The sequence below is a fragment of the Scyliorhinus canicula genome, chromosome 1, assembly GCF_902713615.1.
Source record: "Scyliorhinus canicula chromosome 1, sScyCan1.1, whole genome shotgun sequence".
NCBI classification, from domain to species: Eukaryota; Metazoa; Chordata; class Chondrichthyes; order Carcharhiniformes; family Scyliorhinidae; genus Scyliorhinus; species Scyliorhinus canicula.
Window position 1 is genome coordinate 129,014,509 of NC_052146.1, and position 21,732 is coordinate 129,036,240.

The 21,732-nt window shown below is 47.6% G+C and overlaps 1 protein-coding gene across 2 annotated transcripts in view; it reads left to right on the forward strand.

Annotated features, from left to right (window-relative positions):
* The window catches only part of stpg1 (sperm-tail PG-rich repeat containing 1), a 108,789-nt gene extending 105,675 nt beyond the window's left edge, over positions 1–3,114 (forward strand). For both annotated transcript variants that reach the window (XM_038799820.1, XM_038799830.1), the window contains exon 9: positions 2,484–3,114. In XM_038799820.1, coding sequence (XP_038655748.1) covers positions 2,484–2,557 — 74 coding nt within the window. In that variant the 3' untranslated portion in view covers positions 2,558–3,114. The remainder of the gene's footprint in view (positions 1–2,483) is intronic.
* Positions 3,115–21,732: the final 18,618 nt, after the last annotated feature.

A 21,732-nucleotide genomic window follows, 5' to 3' on the forward strand; every position in this document is an offset into this window, starting at 1 on the left:
GACGAGGCAACCAAGGACCTGGCATCACAAGGACGAGGCAACCAAGGCCCTGGCATCACCAGGACGAGGCAACCAAGGCCCTGGCATCATCAGGACGAGGCAACCAAGGCCCTGACATCACCAAATTGAAGCAACCAAGGCCCTGGCATCACCAGATCAAAACAACCAAGGCCCTGGCATCACAGGACGAGGCAACCAAGGCCCTGTCATCACCAAATCGAGGCAACCAAGGCCCTGGTATCACCAGATCGAAGCAACCAAGGCCCTGACATCACCAGATCGAAGCAACCAAGGCCCTGGCATCACCAGATCAAAGCAACCAAGGCCATGTCATCACTAGGACGAGGCAACCAAGGCCATGTCATCACTAGGATGAGGCAACCAAGGCCATGTCATCACTAGGACGAGGCAACCAAGACCCTGTCTTCACCAGAATGATGCTGTCCAGGGCCCTGTCTTCACCAGGTCGAGGCTGTCCAAGGTCCTGTCTTCACCAGGACGAGGCTGTCCAGGGCCCTGTCTTCACCTGGACGAGACTGTCCAGGGCTCTATCATCACTAAGATGAGACTGTCGGGGGCCCTGTCATCACCAGACGAGGCAACCAAGGCCCTGTCATCACCAGGCCAAGACTGTCATCAGGGAACTGAGAAATTGCGCAGAGCTTTGCACCTGGATTCCAATCAACCTTTTAACTCCAACCATTGTCCAGTTACAGCCCTTTCTCATCCCTTTGGATAACAGTGTGGGAAAAAGGTTTCAGATAAACCTTGGGAGGGTACTTGGTGATTACAGCAGTGTTTGATTTACTGCAGGATCTTATTAAAGTACAAAGTGCATATTACTGCCCTGTACCACTAAACCAACCAATTGTTTACTTATGTCGTGCTCAGTGCATGTCTCATTTTGCAGTCCAGAGGCCAACCTAAAATTGAGCCTCAGTCTCACTGTAACCTGGCGAAACGTTGGTGCTTGTCATGCCTCTCGAGACATCTTGCCCTTTGTAAGGATTTCAATTTCAGGTCAGCTGCGTTCCCAGCAGTCATCTTGAGGTATGTCTTGGGAGGGGAATGAAAGAACAACGGGTGGAGGACTGATCAAAGGTGATCTGTTGTCAAGACTGCTAACGATGTAGGAGGATCTCCAGAACATTATTAAGAACCCTCAGTTATTGATTATGGCAGGTGCTGGCTCTGCATCACACCAACCAACTTAGTGCAGGGGTTCTGAAATAGGCAGCTACGTGTGCAAGGCACCTAGCACCTGTTTCAAACTGGTACCCACAGGCATGTGGGCAGCCACTCATGCTGATAATGTAGTGTCCATTCCATTGGTGCTGATCAAGTGCAGGACATTGCTCCTCAAAATTGGTCCTCAACAGGATCAGTAGGGTTTTTGCTGTCCATATTTTAATGCTGTATATTATAAATCATATAAATATATTTTTATAATTCATATTGAGCTAAAATAAAATGAAGTAAGTTCATTACTGGTGATGTGTTAGCTTTTTATTGTGACCATGGCCTCCTCGCTTTGAATTGAGGTTTCTGTTCAACAATGTTATGAAGTGTAAATCACAAAACCTTTGGTGAAACACGTGAAAAGTAACCTGATCATGGAAACTTCCTTATTAACATATTTTAATAAATAAACACATCACATCTGACAGCCAATACATGATCAGGCAAGTGCAGACTCTAGCTGTGAATTACGCTCATCCTCTGTAAAATTAATTCAGCAGTATCGCAGTGTCCATGATAAATCCATGATAGCTTATGATTAGCTGACCCTAGCAGAAAACAAATGTGAATCTTATGTTAACTTTTTCAGATAGGCATAAATTGCCAATTTATGTAAATTAATTACTCATCCACCCAGCTAAATGAATAGTATGATTCAAAGATTGTAAATCTTTTTTAACTAGAAGATATTGAAAATCGGAGAAATGGGCTCTGATATTTTCCCTTCCTTTTTCCTAAAACAATCCAAGACTGTCAAACCTGAAGTTCTTGCAAAATGTAAATGGAAAAGTCAGTCTGGGCTGTAATTTAAACCCAGTTCTCTCAGATGGAATGCCAGTCTCTTGAAGTTGTAACGTTCAGAGTAACAATACTGTCTCGTTCATTGTGTATGATATCTACCGGGCAGCACGGTGGCCTAGTGGTTAGCACAGCTGCCTCACGGCGCTGAGGTCCCAGGTTCGATCCCGGCTCTGGGTCACTGTCCGTGTGGAGTTTGCACATTCTCCCCGTGTCTGCGTGGGTTTCACCCCCACAACCCAAAAATGTGCAGAGTAGGTAGATTGGCCACACTAAATTGCCCCCTAATTGGAAAAAATAATTGGGTAATCTAAATTTATAAAAAAAAAGTGTATGATATCTACCAAGCTAGAAATAAGTATCAACAAATCTTAATAAAAATACTATTTCAAACATCTTCTAAAATGCTATCATGTGGTGCTGTTTATCTCTTGTCCCTCCCACAGCCTCCTATGTGCCAACGAAGAAAGGCAAACAGTCGTTCCTGTACAACAGCAGTGGAAAGTGGGTGCCAATGTAGACGTTAATGGAGAAGCAAGCAGGAACAGATGAATTTCAGTGACTACACTTCAAATCGGCTTATATTGCATATATGAAGGTGTGAGCTGTACTTTGGATGACACCGCGCACACAACAGCATGGATTCATCATAGATTTGTCAGAATTCCATTGTGGAAAAAATATGATCAGAACCAAGTTTTTGAATTTATTATTAACCTTGGATTGGAGGCAGTTTCACCTGCATGTATCATGCGATGAATGTTTCCAAATGACATATAAAACATTCTCCAAAAAGAACAACTTTTTGTTTTCTGTAGGAATCAGCTGATCTGTCAACTTAACAATTAGGGCATTTTCATTCATACTATTACTGAAATTATTCACAGAGGCAGCGTGAGCATAAAGGTGTGATCTTTATTAGTGTTAATATGTTTATTTCAACGAAACATCTTATCTCATAACACTTATTTTCCAAAGTAAAACCATATTATTATGGCAATGAGAAGTTGGGAGAGGGCAGCACGGTGGCGCAGTGGTTAGCACTGCTGCCTCACAGCACCGAGGACCCGTGTTCGATCGCGGCCCCGGGTCACTGTCTGTGTGAAGTTTGCACATTCTCCTCGTGTCTATGTGGGTCTCACCCCACAACCCAAAAGATGTGCAGGGTAGGTGAATTGGCAATGCTAAATTGCCCCTTAATTGGAAAATAAAAGAATTGGATACTCTAAATTTATTTCAAGAAATAAGTTGGGGAGAAATGTGGTGATTCAAAACTGCGCAGGGTAGCATATTGTGACAACTGAACTTTACATTGTTGGTATATCTGAATAAAACCCAAACTGGTATAGTAATGACAAGCAACTGTATTACTTTTTTTCCTGATAACTGAGTCGTCCCATGTTTCACAGCTATAGAAGCTCGGGAAGTTGAGAGGGTTTTAACCCAAATAGTGTAAACCAGTAATCAAATCTGGGAAGATGCTGTAAATCAGAGAAACAAGGCAAGAGAGAAAGGTATTATGAGAAAGGGTAAACAGACCATGATAGGAAGGGACAGAAAGCACTAATGTAAGAGTGAATCAACAGATAAGGCTAGAGATTACAAAAGTAATAAAAGAACAAAACTAAGGGTTCTGTATCTGAATGCTCGCAAGATTCTAAACAAAACAGATAAACTGTTAGTGTAAATACTGCAAATAGAAATAAATAAGGATGATCTATAGCCATTACACAGACAAAGCTGCAGGAAGACTGATTGGGAATAGAATACTGAAGGGTACATGACATTTAGGAAGGACAAGGCCTGGGAAAAGGTGGAGGGATGGCTCTGTTAATTAATGGTGGTATTAGCACAATAGAGAGGGATGACCTAAGCTCAAGATGCAGAAGCGGTTTGGGTAGAAAATAAAAGCAAGAAGTCACAAGTGTGTGTGTTGTACAAGCCTGAGAAAGGTACACAATAACAATCAGGGATTTTAATCAACATATAGTCAGGCAAAATCAGACATACAAAGGTAGCCTAGATGGGGGATTGATAGGATGTTTTCAGAATAGTTTCTTAGAACAGCATGTTCTGGCACCAACCAGAGAGCAAGCTATATAAGACTAGGTATTGTGCAATAATATTGTAATTACCTCATAGTGAATGCATTTCTAGAAAGTTGTGATCATAATGTGTTTGAACTTTACTTTCAGTTGGAGGGAAAGAGGAGTGGCTACAAGACTGGCATTGGTTTGTAGTGGAGTTCCCTAGGGGTCATGTTGGGACCTTTGTTCTTCCTGATATATATTAATAGTCTAGACTGTGGTGTTCAGGGCATGATTTCAAAATGTCAATGGTACGAAGATTGGAAACATTGTCTTGAACTTCAGAAGGACATAGATATATTGGTGGGTTGGGCAGACAAGTGGGAGATGAAGTTCAATCCAGGAAGTGTGAGGTGATTTATTTTGGCAAGAAGAATATGGAGAGACAGTAAAAAAATAAATGAAGAAACTCTAAAGGAACAGGGGTAACTCAGTGTGTATATACATAAATCATTGACGATGGCAGGACATGTTGAGAGAGCAGTTCAGAAAGCATATAGTTTCTTAGGGTTTCTTAATAGGGACATTGAGTGCAAGAGTAAGGCGGCCATGTTGAACTTGTATAAGACACTGTATGTATATTGTATAAGTATAAGTTATTGTATAAGTTAGGCCTCATCTTGTTGCTCGTTCGGGTGAGTGTGCTTTACACTCAATTGGCTCTGTTTTATTCCTTAGCTCTAGAGTCGCCAGGTATCCTTATGATACCGCCACAAGATTCAAGTTCAAGTTCAGATCAATGACTCAATACACCAGTTAGTAAGTTCAAACAAGACACGTTTATTATTACACAGTTATTTACTACTCATGCACATAATACTAAGACTAAACTGTTCCTACCACTATTAGGCCAATACTTATCGGGAATAAGGGAGCTGCTGGATCAGGGAACAATGGCCTCTTGCTTTGTCCTGGATCCGCAGGCTTCCAGTTGGTGTGGACTTAAGGGGTCAGGAGTGTCTACTCTCGTAGTGTGCGTTGTATGACACTTACTTGTCGGTGTAGCGATTGGGTCTCTTCCCAATCGATTGATTTGAATTTTCCCAATAACGGGGCTGTTCCTCGATCACTGGGTGGTTCTTGCCACCTTGTTTGTATCCTTTTGTTTCAGACTCCACTGGCACCGGGATGTCTGACCTGCTATAGAATGTTTCAATCTCTTCTAATTGTTGTGTCCATTGTGCCTGGGAATCACCAGGAATCGCTCAATTAATATGTGCAGCTTGTTAGTTTCTATGCTGTCTGGTTTCTTCACAGACGGAATCCACAAAGCTTGCCTCTCTGTCATTGTCCGATTTTCCCTGCATGCAACTCAATGTTCCATTTTATGTCGGGAAGTGGCCAGCTTCGGTGGCTACAATAGAACATAGAACATAGAACAGTACAGCACAGAACAGGCCCTTCGGCCCTCGATGTTGTGCCGAGCCATGATCACCCTACTCAAACCCACGTATCCACCCTATACCCGTAACCCAACAACCCCCCTTAACCTTACTTTTTAGGGCACTACGGGCAATTTAGCATGGCCAATCCACCTAACCCGCACATCTTTGGACTGTGGGAAGAAACCGGAGCACCCGGAGGAAACCCACGCACACATGGGGAGGACGTGCAGACTCCGCACAGACAGTGACCCAGCCGGGAATCGAACCTGGGACCCTGGAGCTGTGAAGCATTTATGCTAACCACCATGCTACCGTGCTGCCCTGGAGTATTGCGTCCAGTTATGGGCACCACACTTGAGGAAGGATGTGAAGGCATTGGAGGGAGTACAGAGGCAGGGTCGGCCCAAGGCACCGGCAACTCGGGCAGTCGCCCGGGGCGCCATGTGCTAGGGGGCGCCAGACTCGGGTCCCGCGCATGCGCAGTTGGGCCAGTGCCAAATGCGCATGCGCGGTGCCCGCCCTCCCCCAGGGCGGCACCCTCCGCCCCCCCCCTTGGGCCCGCCCCCGCGCCTCGGGCCCGCCCCCCTCACCTCGGGCCCGCCTCCGGCTCGCCTCGGGCCCGCCCCTGGCCCGCCCCCCCCTCGGCCCCGCCCCCCCTCCTCGGCCCCCCCCTCGGCCCCGCCCCCCCTCCTTGCCCCCCCCCCTCCTCGGCCCCCCCCTCCTCGGCCCCGCCACCCCCCCCCTCCTCGGCCCCCCCCTCGGCCCCGCCCCCCCGCCTCCTCGGCCTCGGCCCCCCCCGCCTCCTCGGCCTCGGCCCCCCGGCCCCGCCCCCCTCGGCCCCCCGGCCCCGTCCCCCCAGCCCCGCGCCCCCCCCTCCCCCCCCCCCCCCCCCCCCCCCCGAAGGGCGCCGAAGTTCAGCTTGCCCGGGGCGCCAGCAACCCTAGAGCCGGCGCTGTACAGAGGAGAGCCACAATAATGATTCCTGGAAGCAAGAACTGTAGCTATGAGGTTGGGTCTGTTTTCCTTGGAGAAAAGAAGGCTGAGCGGATACTTAATAGAGGTATTTAAGATGCTGTGGGTTTGCATAAGGTAAATAGTGAGAAACTGTTCCCACTCAAGAGAGCATCAAGAACTAGAGGGCACAGATTCAAAATAGTGGGCAAAAGGAGTAAAAGTGATATGAAGAAAAACCTTTACACCCAGAGGGTGGTTGGAGTCTGGATCAAATTTCTTGAGAGGGTGGTGGGGGCAGGTTTGATCAAAGTATTCAAAATGGCATTGGATTGTTATCTGGAAAGAAGGAATGTGGAAGGTTACAAGGATAAGGCAATGGAGTGAGACTAAGTGGAATGCTCTTTCAGAGAGCCAGTATAAACTCGATGGTCCGAATAGCCTCCTTCTGCACTGTAAAAATTGTATTGTCCTGTGATAGTATATTAAAGAAGGGCAAGTATGAGGGTATGAAAGTAGAGCTGTAATAAAGTGAACTGTCAAATTAGGTTAAGGGACAGGTTGGTAGAGATCCAGTGGCAGACATTTAAGGGGATATTTCAGAATACACAGAATAGATACTTTCCAATGAAAAAGAAAAAATTCCAAGGGGAGAGAACCCACCATTCATGGTGAAAGAAAATGTTAAAAATAGCATTAAGCTTCAAGAAAAAGCATATCATTGCACAACAATGGGTGGCAGGTCAGAAGATTGGACAGAATATAAAAATCGCCAAGAATGACCAAAAGATGAATAAGAAGGGGAAAAATTAGCGTACGAGAGACATTTAGTGAGAAATATATAGACAGATATTAAGGGTCTCTATAGCTGTTTGAAAGAGAAAAGAGTGAGTGTTGGTTCTGAGTCTGGGAAATTAATAATGGAAAAGAAGGACATGGCAGATGAATTGAACAGGTATCTTCAACAAGTCCAAAGATGTATAGGTTAAATGGATTGGCCATGATCAATGCGCAGGGTTATGGGGATAGAGCGGGGGATTGGGCCTGGGTAGGGTGCTCTTTCGGAGGATCAGTGCAGACTCAATGGGCCAAATGGCCTCCTTCTGCACTGTAGGGATTCTATGATTCTATGGATTCTATTTTACATCGACCTTAGCTGTAAAAGATACAAGTAAATTTCTGATATAGTTGTGAATCAGGAAATGGAAGAGAGGAAGGAACTCAAGAAAATTACAATAACCAGGGAAGTGGTACTGAGCAAATCGTTGGAGCCTCAGACTGAAATGCTCCCGGGTCCAGATGGTCTTCATCTTGGAGTCTTAAAACAATAACTACTGAGATAGTTGATGTGTTGGTTTCAATTTTTCAAAATTCCCATGGTTCTGGGAAGGTTACATTTGATTGGAAAATATTGAATGTAATATATTTATTCGAAAAGGGATAGAAACAGAAAGAAGAAAACTACAGGCCAGTTAGCTTAACATCTGTCAAAGGGAAAATATAAGAAGCTATTATTGAAGACCTTATAGCAGGGCACAGAGATAAAGTCAAAGTAATCAAGCAGAGTCAAATTAGTTTTTTGAAATGGAAATCATGTTGGACGGCACGGTAGCACAGCGATTAGCCCTGCTGCGTCACAGCACTAGGGACCCGGGTTTGATTCCCGGCTTGGGTCACTGTCTGTGCGGAGTCTGCGTGTTCTCCCCACATCTGTGTGGGTTTCCTCTGGGTGCTCTGGTTTCCTCCCACAGGTCCCGAAAGACATGCTTGTTAGATAAATTGGACATTCTGAATTCTCCCTCAGTGTACCCTCAAAGTAAATTGCGATGAGGACACAAGGAAGCTGAAAGGGATATGGATAGGTTAAGTGAATGGCCAAAGATCCAGCAATTGGAGTATAATGTGGGAAAATCTGAAGTTGTCCATTTTGACAGGAAGAATAAAAAGAAGCATATTATCTAAATAGTGAGAGATTGTAGAGTTCTAAGATGCAGCAGGTCCTGGGTGTCCTAGTGCATGAATCACAAGAGGATGGTATACAGTTACAGCAAGTAATTAGGAAAGATAATAGAATGTTATCATTTATTGCAAGGGGAATTGAATACAAAAGTGGGGAGGGGCTTCAGTTATATGTTGGTGAGACCACATCTAGAGTACTGTGTACAGTGTAGGTCTCTGTTGTGTTTGGTCTTCTGTGTCTTGCAAAGGAATCCACCAAACACCTTGACTTGTCCAAAACAGGATCTTTATTGAATTTACACGCGATAAGACAGCGATCTGTTACAGAGCAAGTTATCATGGAGTTTCTTTGTACTCCTCTGGAACTCCACTGAGCATGACCGTTCACCTGTATGTCTTACTACCGTCTCCTACAACCATCTGGTGATGGCAGGATGTGCCCCCACTTATATTGGAGCCCCTGGCTACATGACTACTGCCTTGAGACCACATGGTGTGTCTGTACCGCCACCTCCTGGTTGGAGGTCGCACACCATCCATCTGTGGTATTGTTTGCAGGCATATCACCACAGTTTCCCAATTTAAGGAAGGATGGAAAGGTGTTCAGAGGAGGTTTGCTAAAATACTTGGAATGGGAGGATTGTCTTATGAGGAAATGCTGGCCAGACTATGCCTAGGTTTAGAAAGGTGGGAGGTGACTTGATTGAAACAAATAAGATCCTGAGGGGCCCTGACAGGGTGGAAGTGGATGGAATGTTTGCTCTTCTGGGAGAATCTTAGAACTAGGGTCACTGTTTAAAATAAGTAGTCACCTATTTAAGGCAGATATGAGGAGAATTCTTTTCTCTCAGCTGGTCGGGAGTATTTGGAGCTCTCTTTCCGAAAGAGCAATGGAAGCAACTTTTTAATATTTTTAAGGCAGAGGTTGCTTTCTCCAGCTCAACATCCAAATCATCTGACAGGAAACTGTGGCAGAGTGTCAAGAGTAGACTGGAAACGTCGGACTCAGAGGGATACAATTCACAGTGTTTTTCCCAGTGGGACATGTGTTTTCCTCTGTCGGTGAATTTCACAATCCGCAGACTTCAGGTGATGGAAAAGCCAAGTCTCCTCTTTACCCTCAATACACAACTCGAAGATTTCCTTCATCACAAGCAGGTTGAGTTTCTTGCCAAACGTTGATCCATTATTTGCACAGTATCTCCCTGACCTCTGCATGACTGTCTTTGGCCACTTTCAGGTCAGGCATTGTTTTAACTGTTAAGCTTATTTTATGCATCATATAGGCTTTGGTTTTTGCATCATCGACCGACATCATCTCAGCTGGGTCGGTCTCAAACCAGTCCTTGTGGATTCCACCTTGACCAAATGATGCTTCTGCTGTTTTATAGATAATGGATCTCAGTGACTTCCAAGCATCATTGATACCATCATCAGCACATCCCACTAAACCTTTGGTGGGGAGCAATTGCTCGAGCAACAGTGCGAAATGCTGATAGGTGGCATCATTGCTTGTATAGGGGATGTCGGTATGTTACGGGCCATTGCACTCTAAGCTCTGGAACCTTCATGAGTACACCTTCACTTTGTTGTGACACGAAAGCGGTCAATGTTGCAATCAGCACTGTGATGAGTGAGAGTGTGGAGAACACTGGGCAAATGGAGCCGTCTTGTGAGAACCAGGGGGACGATTTTGAGCCCTCCCTCTCCATCCGTGAGAAAGTCGGTGCACAAAATCCAGAGAAGGTCGAAAAGTGCGATTCTCTTCAGCGTGATTGGAATTTGCAATCCCCCACCCGCCTACCCCAACCAGTGGAGTAGTGCAAATCACATCACACGAGTCTGGAAACCTCATTTTAATACATTAGCATGTCATTAGCGAGCACTCTCTCTGGGGTTCAGTCACTCATTCTCAGTCACTTTGAGGCACCCCTTGCTCTGGAGGCTGGTAGGCAGGCATCACTTTGTGTTTCCCCCTTGCTGGACTTGTGGTAAAATCAACTTGTGGTAGTTGGGCAGCACGGTAGCATAGTGGTTAGCACAATTGCTTCACAGCTCCAGGGTCCCAGGTTCGATTCCCGGCTTCGGCAACTGTCTGTGTGGAGTCGGCACGTTCTCCCCGTGTGTGCGTGGGTTTCCTCCGGGTGCTCCAGTTTGCTCCCACAGTCCAAAGATGTGCAGGTTAGGTGGATTGGCCATGATAAATTGCCCTTAGTGTCCAAAATTGTCCTTAGTGTTGGGTGGGGTTACTGGGCTATGGGGGCAGGGTGGAGGTGTGCGGTTGGGTAGGATGCTCATTCTAAGAGCCGGTGCAGACTCGATGGGCCGAATGGCCTCCTTCTGCTCTGTAAATTCTATGAATTACACAATAAATGGTAGAACTCTTGGGAGTATTGACCGGCAGAGAGATCTGGCCTGAATGTCTGCCAATCACTGCAAGTGGCAACGCATGTGGATAAGGTGGTCAAGAAGGCATACGGCTTGCTGGCCTTCATTTGTCGGGGCATTGAATATGAAAATTGGCAAGTCATGTTGCAGCTGTACAGGACCATAAATAGGTCTCATTTGGAATATTGTGTACAATTCTGGTCACCACGCTACCAGAGGGATGTGGATGCTTTGGAGAGAGTACAGAAGCGGTTTACTAGAATGTTGCCTGGTATGGAGGGCATTAGCTGTGAGGAGAGGTTCGATAAACTCAGTCTGTTCCCACTGAAACAATGAAGGTTGAGAGGCGACCTGATAGAGGTCTACAAGATTATGAGTGGCATGGATAGTCAAGTGCTCTTTCCAAGGGATTTTTAAAATTGGATTTTGTTTATTGTCACGTGTACCGAGGTACAGTGAAAAATATTTTTCTGCGAGTAGCTCAACAGATCATTAAGTACATGGGAAGAAAAGAAAATACATAATAGGGCAACACAAGGTACACAATGTCATTACATAAACACCGGCATCAGGTGAAGCATACAGGGTGTAGTGTCGCTCCTCTGCTGTGTGATGTTGTGGAGGACACAGCAGACCACCACGATGTGGGAGATGCTCCTCGCGTCATATTGAAGGGCCTCTCCAGAGCGGTCCAGGCACCTGAACCTCAACTTCAGGATGTCGATGCACCGCTGAATCACAGCCCTGGTCGCTTATGGGCCTTGTAGTTGGTCTCCGGTTGGTCTGTGGTCTCCAGATAGGCATCATCAGCCATGACCACAGCGGATAGCCCGTGTTTACAAGAGCAAACCCTTCACCCGAGGGTCCACCTTGAAGGCGTTGGAAACCGGCGAGTGTGCCAAGATGAAGGCATTGTGCACGCTTTCTGGGTATCGGCGCGGATGTGCATGGTGTTCATCTTGCACTCACACACCAGCTTCACATCCATTGAGTGGAACCCCTTTCGGTTTGTGAAGGCTACCCCCTCATGTGCTGATGCTTGTAGGGGAACATGCATCCTGTCAATCAACCCCTGGGACATCACGGCGATGGCGGTGAACCCCACTGCCCGGACATCCTGATGGGCTCTGTCCACATTGAAGCAGCTATGTTGAGCCGACTGACCATATAGGACCTCCAAAGCAATGCAGATTCACCTGGGCACCAAGGCAAGATCCCCACTTGGCGCCTGGAAGGACCCCGTGGCAAAAAAGCTCAGGACGACCATCACCTTGACAGTCACCAGGAGCAGATGTCCTCCTCCATATCCCCGAAGTTGCTGCACCATGATCCAGCAGATATGCTGTACGGTCTCCCACCTCAACCGGAGACTCCGATGGAATGCCCAGTCTGGCAGGTCCTCGAATGAGAAGTGCTGCTGGTACACACGAGGCCTAATGCAGCACCTCCTTCCAACCTCCTCATCGGCCTGTTGGGCAGCTGACTCTCCATCCTCACCGGCTGGCTCCTATTCCTTTGGGCCAAGTTCCGCTGCTACAGGGCCTTCCCCAAGCAGCTCCTGCTCATACAGCCTTCGTGCATCCCCCAGGGCTGTGGCGGCAAGGCAGATCACAACCATTCCAGGTTGGATTCCAAAATCCATTGTCTGCAGGGGGTGAAAGGCAGACATGTTAGCATGGTGTACCCCTGTGCCAAACCAGGTCCAATGGGCTTCATGTTGGCCCGCCCTGCACTGCAGCCCCTGCCCCTGCATGTCCCCCTCCCATACTCCCTGCTCCCCCATCTCCACACCCACCCCCGGCCATTCTCCCGGCACACTGCCCTCCACACCGCACCCCTGGCCCTGTTGATGCCCGGCACCGTGGGGCCCTCTGGTCCTGGCACCCATCCTTGCTGCCAAGGGTACCGGTGGCTGGCGCTACCCATGCCAGCGATATGCTCTGCTGCCCCCACCTCCCCCCCCCCCCGTCCCTTGTAGGGACTACAGTGGGTGTTCCCCTTGGGTGGACCACGTGATACCCCACGGGTTTTGGGTGGGTGGGCGTTGGTAGGGTGCAAGTGGGGTGGACGGAGTGGTCAGGAGTGGGAGGTGGGGGTGTGCCCCCTTACGGCTGGTGTCACTCTACGCCACCATGGGCCATGGTAGGCAGTCAGGGGGTGCACAGTAGGATGGCTGCCTTGCAGGCCGCGGCAATGGCAGTCCGTGCCTGGGCACCCTGGTCCCAGCCAGGGGGGGACACACCCCAACCCCAAGGCTCATCCCGTGGTCACCTGCCACTACTTCCCCAAGCCCTGGCAGACTACCTCCCCCTCCAGCCAGTCATACCAGTGTTAGGACCAGCAGCCCATGGTCGCGCCTCTGGGAACATGACCTAGCTCCTCTCTCTCCTTCAACAGCCACTGTGCCTTTTTCCCGATTTTTAAAACCACAAGTGAACCTCGCTGTTGGTAATTCCTACTGGCATAGGCGGAGCATCGCGGGAGGCCCGGAGAATACCGGGACAGGCCCATCAGTGATATGCCAATGGTGTTTACTGTATGTGCAGCGTAGAATGCATGTACGCCATTGTCAAAGCACCGAAGCATGGCATTCTGATGGGTACCTGGAGCCAGCCTTTATTTTTGGCTGACGCACGATTCTCCGCCCAATCGTGCCTCGCAATTGAGGCATCGCTGGACAGAGAATCCCGCCGCTTAGTGTCTCAAATGGGGAATCCTGTTCACTGTCTGCCCCAATGTGTGTTGAAGTCACCCAGGATGAATAGATATCTCTGCTTGGAATGTTCCTCAGAACGTCACCGAGAGAATCATAAACATGCTCTGTGTCTCAGCTGCTGGCAGAGAGTTGGCACGCAGGGACGCATGACGTTGGCCGTGCTTTCATCTGACGATAGCCATAGGGAGGTGAGGTGCTCTGTGATTGTTACTGCCAGCTCAATTAACTGCTTACTGCTGAACCATTCTCTTGGTGCCTTTCAGCGTTCTTTTCATGGCATTGGAAGGTGTAGTTAGCCTATCAAATAGAGCCTGTGTCGGCTAATCTAGCTTATTGTAGATGGGCACTATCAAAGGCAGGCAACTTGTGTTACCTTTGTTTGAAAGTGAGGACTATGTCTTCTGGCATGAACAACGACCCACACTCCACAGCAAGTGCACACAAAATGAACCTGATTGACTGTGAACTGCACAAGATTCTGCCAAAAACACTATAAAATATAAGTAATTGTCGCTTTTAATCCTTCCTAATTTTCTGTCACAATATAATAAAGTCATACAAGTGAGGACATTTAAATGTAATTGCTATGATCCCGTCAGGGGAGCAGCTAGTGTTCAGTTAATGATACACAATTATGACACATATCACTTTGCCTCTCAGAATTACAAACCAAAATAATCAGCTCCAAGAATGTTCCTGGTTAAAAGCTAAAAGAAAAGTTGGTAAAGAAATTCAGCAACTGTCTGACAATAACAAAAAACCACTAATTGTATGTAGGAACGCTGGGTTACGCAACGTTAGAACAATAATGAAAACCATCATATCAGAAATAATTTCAACTCCTCTATAAATTGAAATAATCTGGAGTTTACTGGATATTTTCAGGCAGGATTGACCAAGGGTGAGCATAACAGCAGCCGTGAAAATTATTTTCAGTTCAGTTTCAACAATGTCAACTATGTCAAGGTTCACAGTTTCCTTTGGCTACCATCCTGGAGAGTTCCCATCATAACCAGGAGCACAAATATGGGCTCTGGTTGATTCATTATAAAGGCAATAGATAAATCAGCTGAAGTTTTCTGTGGAGCTGTTGGCATCGATTATAAGCTCCTAAACTTACTTCATTAATGATTGAAACTGTTGGAACCAACAATTCTACGGACACGTGCTTGTAGGATTAGAATAGCGGTTTTAATATACTCACAACAGAGCCAGCCTGTTAGCCATTAAACTTTCGGTGAACTGGCCAGCTGACCATGTAGCACTGATCTTTATACACCAGCTCCAGGGGGAGGAGTCCTGGGCGGAGCCAAGGGAGAAGCCCAGTACAATTCTCGAGCATTCCCAGAGCTACTCCCCTGGTGGTCAGGTAGTGCAACTGCACTTACAATATAGACACATGTATATACAGATTATAATCCGGTGTGAATCACATTCACCACAGAAACATCAGTGGGTATAAGCATGTTTAGAGTGCTTCAAATTCCTTGGGACAATTCCGTTGTTTATCTTGTATCTTCTTGTGTCTCCCTTCCAAAATCTGCAAAGTATTGTAAGAACTCTGAGCCCCTGGACAACATTTGCACAAGATCTAAAGGTCCTGTCATTAGTTAAGCTAGCCAAGAGCAAGATCGTCGATGGCAGGCAAACCCTCTTTTTTCTGACTACTGGCTAGTAGGAAGCTGAAACCTTACTTATCCTGGTTTGAGCAATTTCCACTCTTTAAGGCCATACACCAGAGTGCTACGGAGACTTTATATGCTGCTGGTCTTGGTGTCCTTGCTGCTCTCTGAATTATTGGGTGGGATTTTAACTCAATTAACACACATTCACTTGCTCAGAGTTCAAATTTGTTCAACATTTACTGCAGACACGAGTGGACTTGCCCAGTTGTGGCGATTTACTTACCTATGTTTTCTTGCTCCATAAAATCTAATTTCACGGATATCCTTTAGAAAACAGGCCACCACTCTGGGATTAACATTTTTTTTTGGTTTTGTTTTGTTGCCCACATCACATTAAGTTACACTTGTATAGTCTTAACTGTTGCCAAATTTTGGACATCTTGTCGTCTTCCTTGAATATGACTTCAGGTTTATAAGTGTTGATCAGGTTACAAAATCAATCTTGTCCAGTCAATGAGGGTCCTTGCCTGTCATAACAATTACAGACAATTATTTGATCTGTACTTGTATTTCGCTTGATCGTTTATTTTCCCAAGGACTAGCGATGCGGTCCAGAACACGTGTTGAAAGAAATGTCTTACAAAATGTTAAGAAATGTACTGGAGGCCCTGTGTTTTCTTTATCCATCTCAACTTGTGATGTAGCTAGGTTTCTCATCAAAATTAGCATAATGAGTACTACAGTTTTGGTTTATTTTCTTCTGTTGATTCCTCACAGCACCATGATGTAACTGGGAACGTTTTTGCCTCTTGTGGACATCTTTACCTACCCGCAACACTTAACTGCATGAAAACAGACAATGTAGCTATGACAATTAAACTTCGTAAAAAACATCGGTCTGAATGAAAATTCTTCTCACCCTGCTGCCAACGTGGTTAGAGAACTCGGTTCATTCTGGATCTGCTGATCTCTCTGGCATTTAAATCAACAGCAAGCTTGGCATATTGTCTACTCCCCTAATATTATTTCACGAGCTCTAGCAGATGTGAATCCATCTTCTACAAACAGCTTCCCCGATATCAACTTTCCATCAAACCACAGATTAAGTGGTCACTTATTGCATTGTCCAGAAATTACCTCAGTTCTGCTGTAAACTGAGAAACATTATTTTGATTCAACTAGTTAAACTTGAACAGTTTAGCAATGACAATAGATTTCAGGCTCACGTGTCCTTTGACCACTTCCCTCAGTAATCAGAATTTTAATCAATATAGAAGTTGCAGGTGGTAAGAAAAAACGCTCTTATTGGGATCTTGTGCGATTTAATTTACCTCAAAATTAAAACTCAATCTTTTTAGCCCAACTCCATTTGATAGTTGGAACAATGCAGACTAATCATGCCAATACGTAGACTAATACCTCCCCACCAGACCTATACCTCCCCACCAGACCAAACAGTAAGATGTTCAACATTCAATATAAATATAACAATGCACTTTTAATCTCATCACAATTCATACATTTGCATAAACACCCAGGCTAATATGGTAGTGACTAGGTACTATACTTTATTTTCCAGATTGTCTGGAATATTTAATTGAAGAATAACAAAGCCTTGCAAGAGAAGATATCCTCTATGAAATAATATGTATCCTCTATGGCCTCTCCTGTCCTTCGCACCAATCTATGGGCCGAGATTCTCCGAGCCCGCGCCGGGACGCGATTCTCTGGCGACCGGAGAATCGGCGGCAGTCGCACGCGTGATCGGGGCGGGGCCGGTCAGGGGCTGTTGAAAGAGGCCCCCGCGGATCAGACTCCGGGGGGGGTCACCATGACGGCCAGGCCCACCATCAGGTGCTGCCGATCTGGGGGGTGAGCTACCTTCTTCCGCGCGGACCCTCTGTGTTGCTACACCATGTGGCGCGGCGCCGGCGTGGAAACGGCCACCACGTGCATGTGCCAGTCCGGAAACAGCCACCACACGCATTCGCCGGCACGGAAACGGCCACTACGCGCATGCGTGGACCCGCACCGGCAGTGCAGGGCCGCGTATCGGTGCCAGAGCTGCGTGGAACACTCTGGTGCCATGCTGGCCCCCTGTGGGCCACTGAATCGCTGGGCAAGAGGCCCATTGACTCCAGCGTGAAACACTCCGGTGTTTACACCGGCGTCAACACTTAGCTGGGATTTTGGAGAATCCCGGCCATGGTATTTCCATGTCTATTCATGCACTAATTGATGGCTGGCCTGTCAGTCAAGAATAAATAATGAATGTTGGATGAGTGTGCAGAAATACAATAAACATACCTATGGAAATCAGTGCTTGATTGAAAGTTTGAGCGCTCTGATCTATGCTGTTAATTGCACAATCTTTATTTACACAAGCTCAAGAGATTTCAAGTGCCTACAGTTCCTGTTATTGATATTTTGAATGGTCTGAATGATTGATATTTTAATTGGTCTGTAGTAAAAAGGAGTTTTTTTAAAGGAAGTGGAACATAATCAATGAATGACTGTTTTTAAAGGTTTTTTAAAAAACATGCAAAGAGGGTTTATTTGTTCTGTATAATGCATAGTTGGTGCATGGATGTAGAAATGCCATCGCTTGGCTTAGGACACATGAGGGGCTATAGGGGATGGGTGGGAAGCATAAAGTGTTGCGAATGGGGCATGAGGAGGACCTTTTGGACTTAACCTTTCAAAGGTTCTCTCATGCATCCAATGGTTCCTGATACCTCTGAGGTGCCGCTGTCCACGACTCTATGAAAAGCTGGGTAGTTCCATGACAATTGCAGAGGATTAGGACATGCCTATGCCCTCACTGGAGCTGGCCAGGTCAGGAATATAGGATGCGTGCTTGTTATCCAAACTAACCTGCTCGCTTAACATGCCCTGGTGAAAATCAGAAACCCGGGAATGGGGTTGGTATTCCTGGAATTGGGCCTTAGCTGCCACTTATAAAGGTCACCAGAGTCTCCCCAACTTAGTGAAAATTCAGCCCTATGCCCCCTAGTTCCAGACATATTTCCAAGGGAAAGGCATCTCAGCATCTACCCTGTCAGGTCCTCTCAGAATCTTATGCGTTTCAATGAAACCACCTTTCATCCTTTTAATTTTCAGAGGGCATAGGTCCACTCAAATAAATCTTTCCTCATAACACCACCCTTGCATCCCACCAGGAGTCAATTTAGTTAACAGCTATTGCACATCATTTAAGGTAAGTGTATATTTTCATGGTGCAGAGTCGGAATCTGTGCATAATACTCTGGGTGTGGTTTCACAAAGGCAGCAAACTTCCTTATTCTTGTATTTAAACTCCTTTCCAATAAAGGTCAACATACCATTTGCCTTAGTAAATGCTTGCTGTGATCCATATACTGTCCAAACGCCAACATTTAATAGTTTATCATCATTTGAAAAATGTTCTGGTTTTCAGTTTTGATTATCAAAGTCTTTGGGACATGAACCCTCCAGCTCCGATGGCTCCCCGTCTTGCCGCAAGCCAGCTACATCCATTGCCATGGCGGCATTTGAAGGTGGTGGAGGTTGTTCCACCGGTGGCAGAAATCAGACCTGATGTGATTCGTAAATGCCTGCCATCCATGAAAAATTTCTCCGATGGTGGGAATGCATTGGGAAGCCATCCTGATAAGTTAACCCCTATTTTCCCTGCCTCCCCTCCAACCACCATCCCCGTATGTCCATACCCACTAACCCACTATCACAGCCCTTCAAAATTCAGCTCTTTGTGCCCTCCTTATAACTTACTTTCCCATCTAATATTGTATCAACAGCCGGACACCTTGGGCGGGATTCTCCCCTACCCGGCGTGATGGGGGGTCCTGGCGTAGGGGAGTGGCGCCAACCACTCCAGGGTCGGGCCTCCCCAAAGGTGGGGAATTCTCCCCACCTTTGCGGGCTAGCCCCGCACTGGAGCGGTTGGCACCAGAAGACTAGCGCAAAAAACCGGCGCCCCCGGCAGCGGGGCTGGCCGAAAGGCTTTCGCCGGTCGGCGCATGCGCCGGCAGTGACGTCAGCGGCCAGCTGCCGCTGACGTCACCACCGGCGCATGCGCGATGTGGGTTTCTCTTCCGCTTCCGCCATGGCGGAGACCGTGGCGGCCGCGGAAGGAGAAAGACTGCACCCAGGGCACTGGCCCGGGGTCTGAGCGGGGGGCCCCGATCGTGGGCCAGGCCACTGTGGGAGCACCCCTCGGGGTCCGATCGCCCCCGCCCCCCCCAGGACCCCGGGGCCCGCTCACGCCGCCGATCCCGCCGCCGATCCCGCCGCCACCAGAGGTGGTTCAAACCTCGGCGGCAGGAGAGGCCTCCCAGCGGCGGGACTTCGGCCCATCCGGGCCGGAGAATCACCGCAGGGGCCTCGCCGATCGGAGTGGCGAGATTCCCGCCGCCGCCACCTCCCAGGTGGCGGAGAATCTCTGCCACGGCGGGGGCGGGATTTTCGGCGGCCCCAGGCAATTCTCTGACCCTGCTGGGGGTCGGAGAATTTCGCCCTTTAATTCTTACTGATTGTTTCCTGCCCTTCATCCTATTCTCCATTCATATTAAAAATATTGCTCACAACCTTATAATCCGTTATTTTGTACAACAGCCTTTTATGTGGCACCGTGTTGAATGCTTTAATTGAAATTCCTGTTCCGGACAGGGTAAAGAAGCAAACAGAACTTATTTATTTTCTTGCTATCTGTCCACAAGCAGAGGTATTTTAAGTTTTGAAGTAGGTGGTGGTGGTGTTTCGCCAAACGCTCTGTGAAATACATTTTTAGAAGTTACTCACAGCAAATTCTCTGTAGGCTTAAATCAGAGGCGTTGTTTATTCCTACATACAAACCAGGGCAATGGTCGTCATAATTACACACATGAGCACACACACAAGCACAGAAGAAGGAAATAGGAAAGAGTTTAACAACTAGGAATGACTCGGCAAAAATAAGCAAGATATTAATTCACTTGAATGTCAGAGTCCAGAATGTCAGAGCCTATTGACGGTTCCTTCATATAGGAGATACGGAGTTAAGTTCAGCTAATTGAAAGTTGAGGGCGGTACGGTGGCGCAGTGGATTAGCCCTGATGCCACATGGCGCCGAGGTCCCAGGTTCGATCCCGGCTCTGGGTCACTGTTCGTGTGGAGTTGCACATTCTCCCCGTGTTTGCGTGGGTTTCACCCCCACAACCCAAAGATGTGCAGAGTAGGTGGATTGGCCACACTAAATTGCCCTTTAATTGGAAAAAATGAATTGGGTACTCTAAATTTATTACAAAGAAAGCTAACTGAAAGTAGGAATTTAAAGTTGGTGATGACGAAGCAAGATGAGAGTGGTTATACAGAGATGGGCGGGATTCTCCAAGCACCCTCCCCCCCCCCCCCCCCCCCCCCCCCCCCCCCGCCCCCCGCCGGGTCGGAGAATCCCCGGGGGGGGCGGCACGAATCCCACCCCACCGTCCTGACGCCGGCTGCCGTATTCTCCGGCGCCGTTTTTTTGGGCGGGGGTGGGATTCCCGTCATGCCGGTCGGGGGCCATTGGCAGCGACCTCCCCGGCAACTCTCCGGGCCCCGATTGGCCGAGCAGCCGTCCATTTTTGGCCAGTCCCGCTGGCGTGTGTTACGTATGGTCCCACACGGCGGGACCTGGCAGGTAAGTCGGCGGGGGGGTGGTCCTCGGGGTGGTGTGGAGGGATCCGACCCTGGGGTGGCCCCCCACGGTAGCCTGACCCGCGATCGGGGCCCACTGATCTGCAGGCGGGCCTGTTCCATGGGGGCATTTCTTCCTTTCCGCTCCGGGCGCTTGTAGGGTTCTGCCATGGCCGGCGTGGAGAAGAGAACCCTCTGCGCATGCGCCAAAATACGACGGCCATTCCGCGCATGCACAAACTCGCGCAGTCCCTTTGGCGCTGGCTGGAGCGGTGCCAACCCCTCCAGCGTCCACCTAGCCCCCTAGACAGGTGAGAATTCTTCACCTTGGGGGCCCATTGACGCTGGAGACATTGGCATGGTTTTCCCATCGGCGTGGGGACTTAGCCCCCGGAAGGGAGAATCCCTCTGAAGGCTTTCTCCATAGGCAATGGCAGGGGTTTTTCAGAGAACCAGGCTTTAGGAACTTTTAAACATGAGGCAGGCCTTGTTATCAGTCTGGAGTCTTGCTTTGTTGATGACAGGCTGGATGTTAACAACAGGCTGTCCTAGGAATCCGGGAATGTAACATCAACATTTTCCAAAAACCAAAGAAACTTAGGGTCATGTGGTGTTGCCCATTGATGAGTCTGCTTCAGATTAACAACCAGTATCTCTGGTCATAATCCATTGTCACAGGATAGGTGGTGGCTATTGGCATCCCCACAGGTATAAAAAGTTTTGATAGCTCGCTCTCTTTATTTTAAGTCAAGGCTAGGGAAACAGACCTGCTGCTGCTTCTTTGTTTCATTGATTGTAATGAGTCTACTCAGTGATAGGTGTGTGATGATTCAAAGATGAGGGTTGAGTTTTGTCATGCAACTACTGCTGGAAATTTCCAGATCTGTAGCCAACTTGCAAATCATGTGACCAGTAGTAGCCATGTTTTTGAT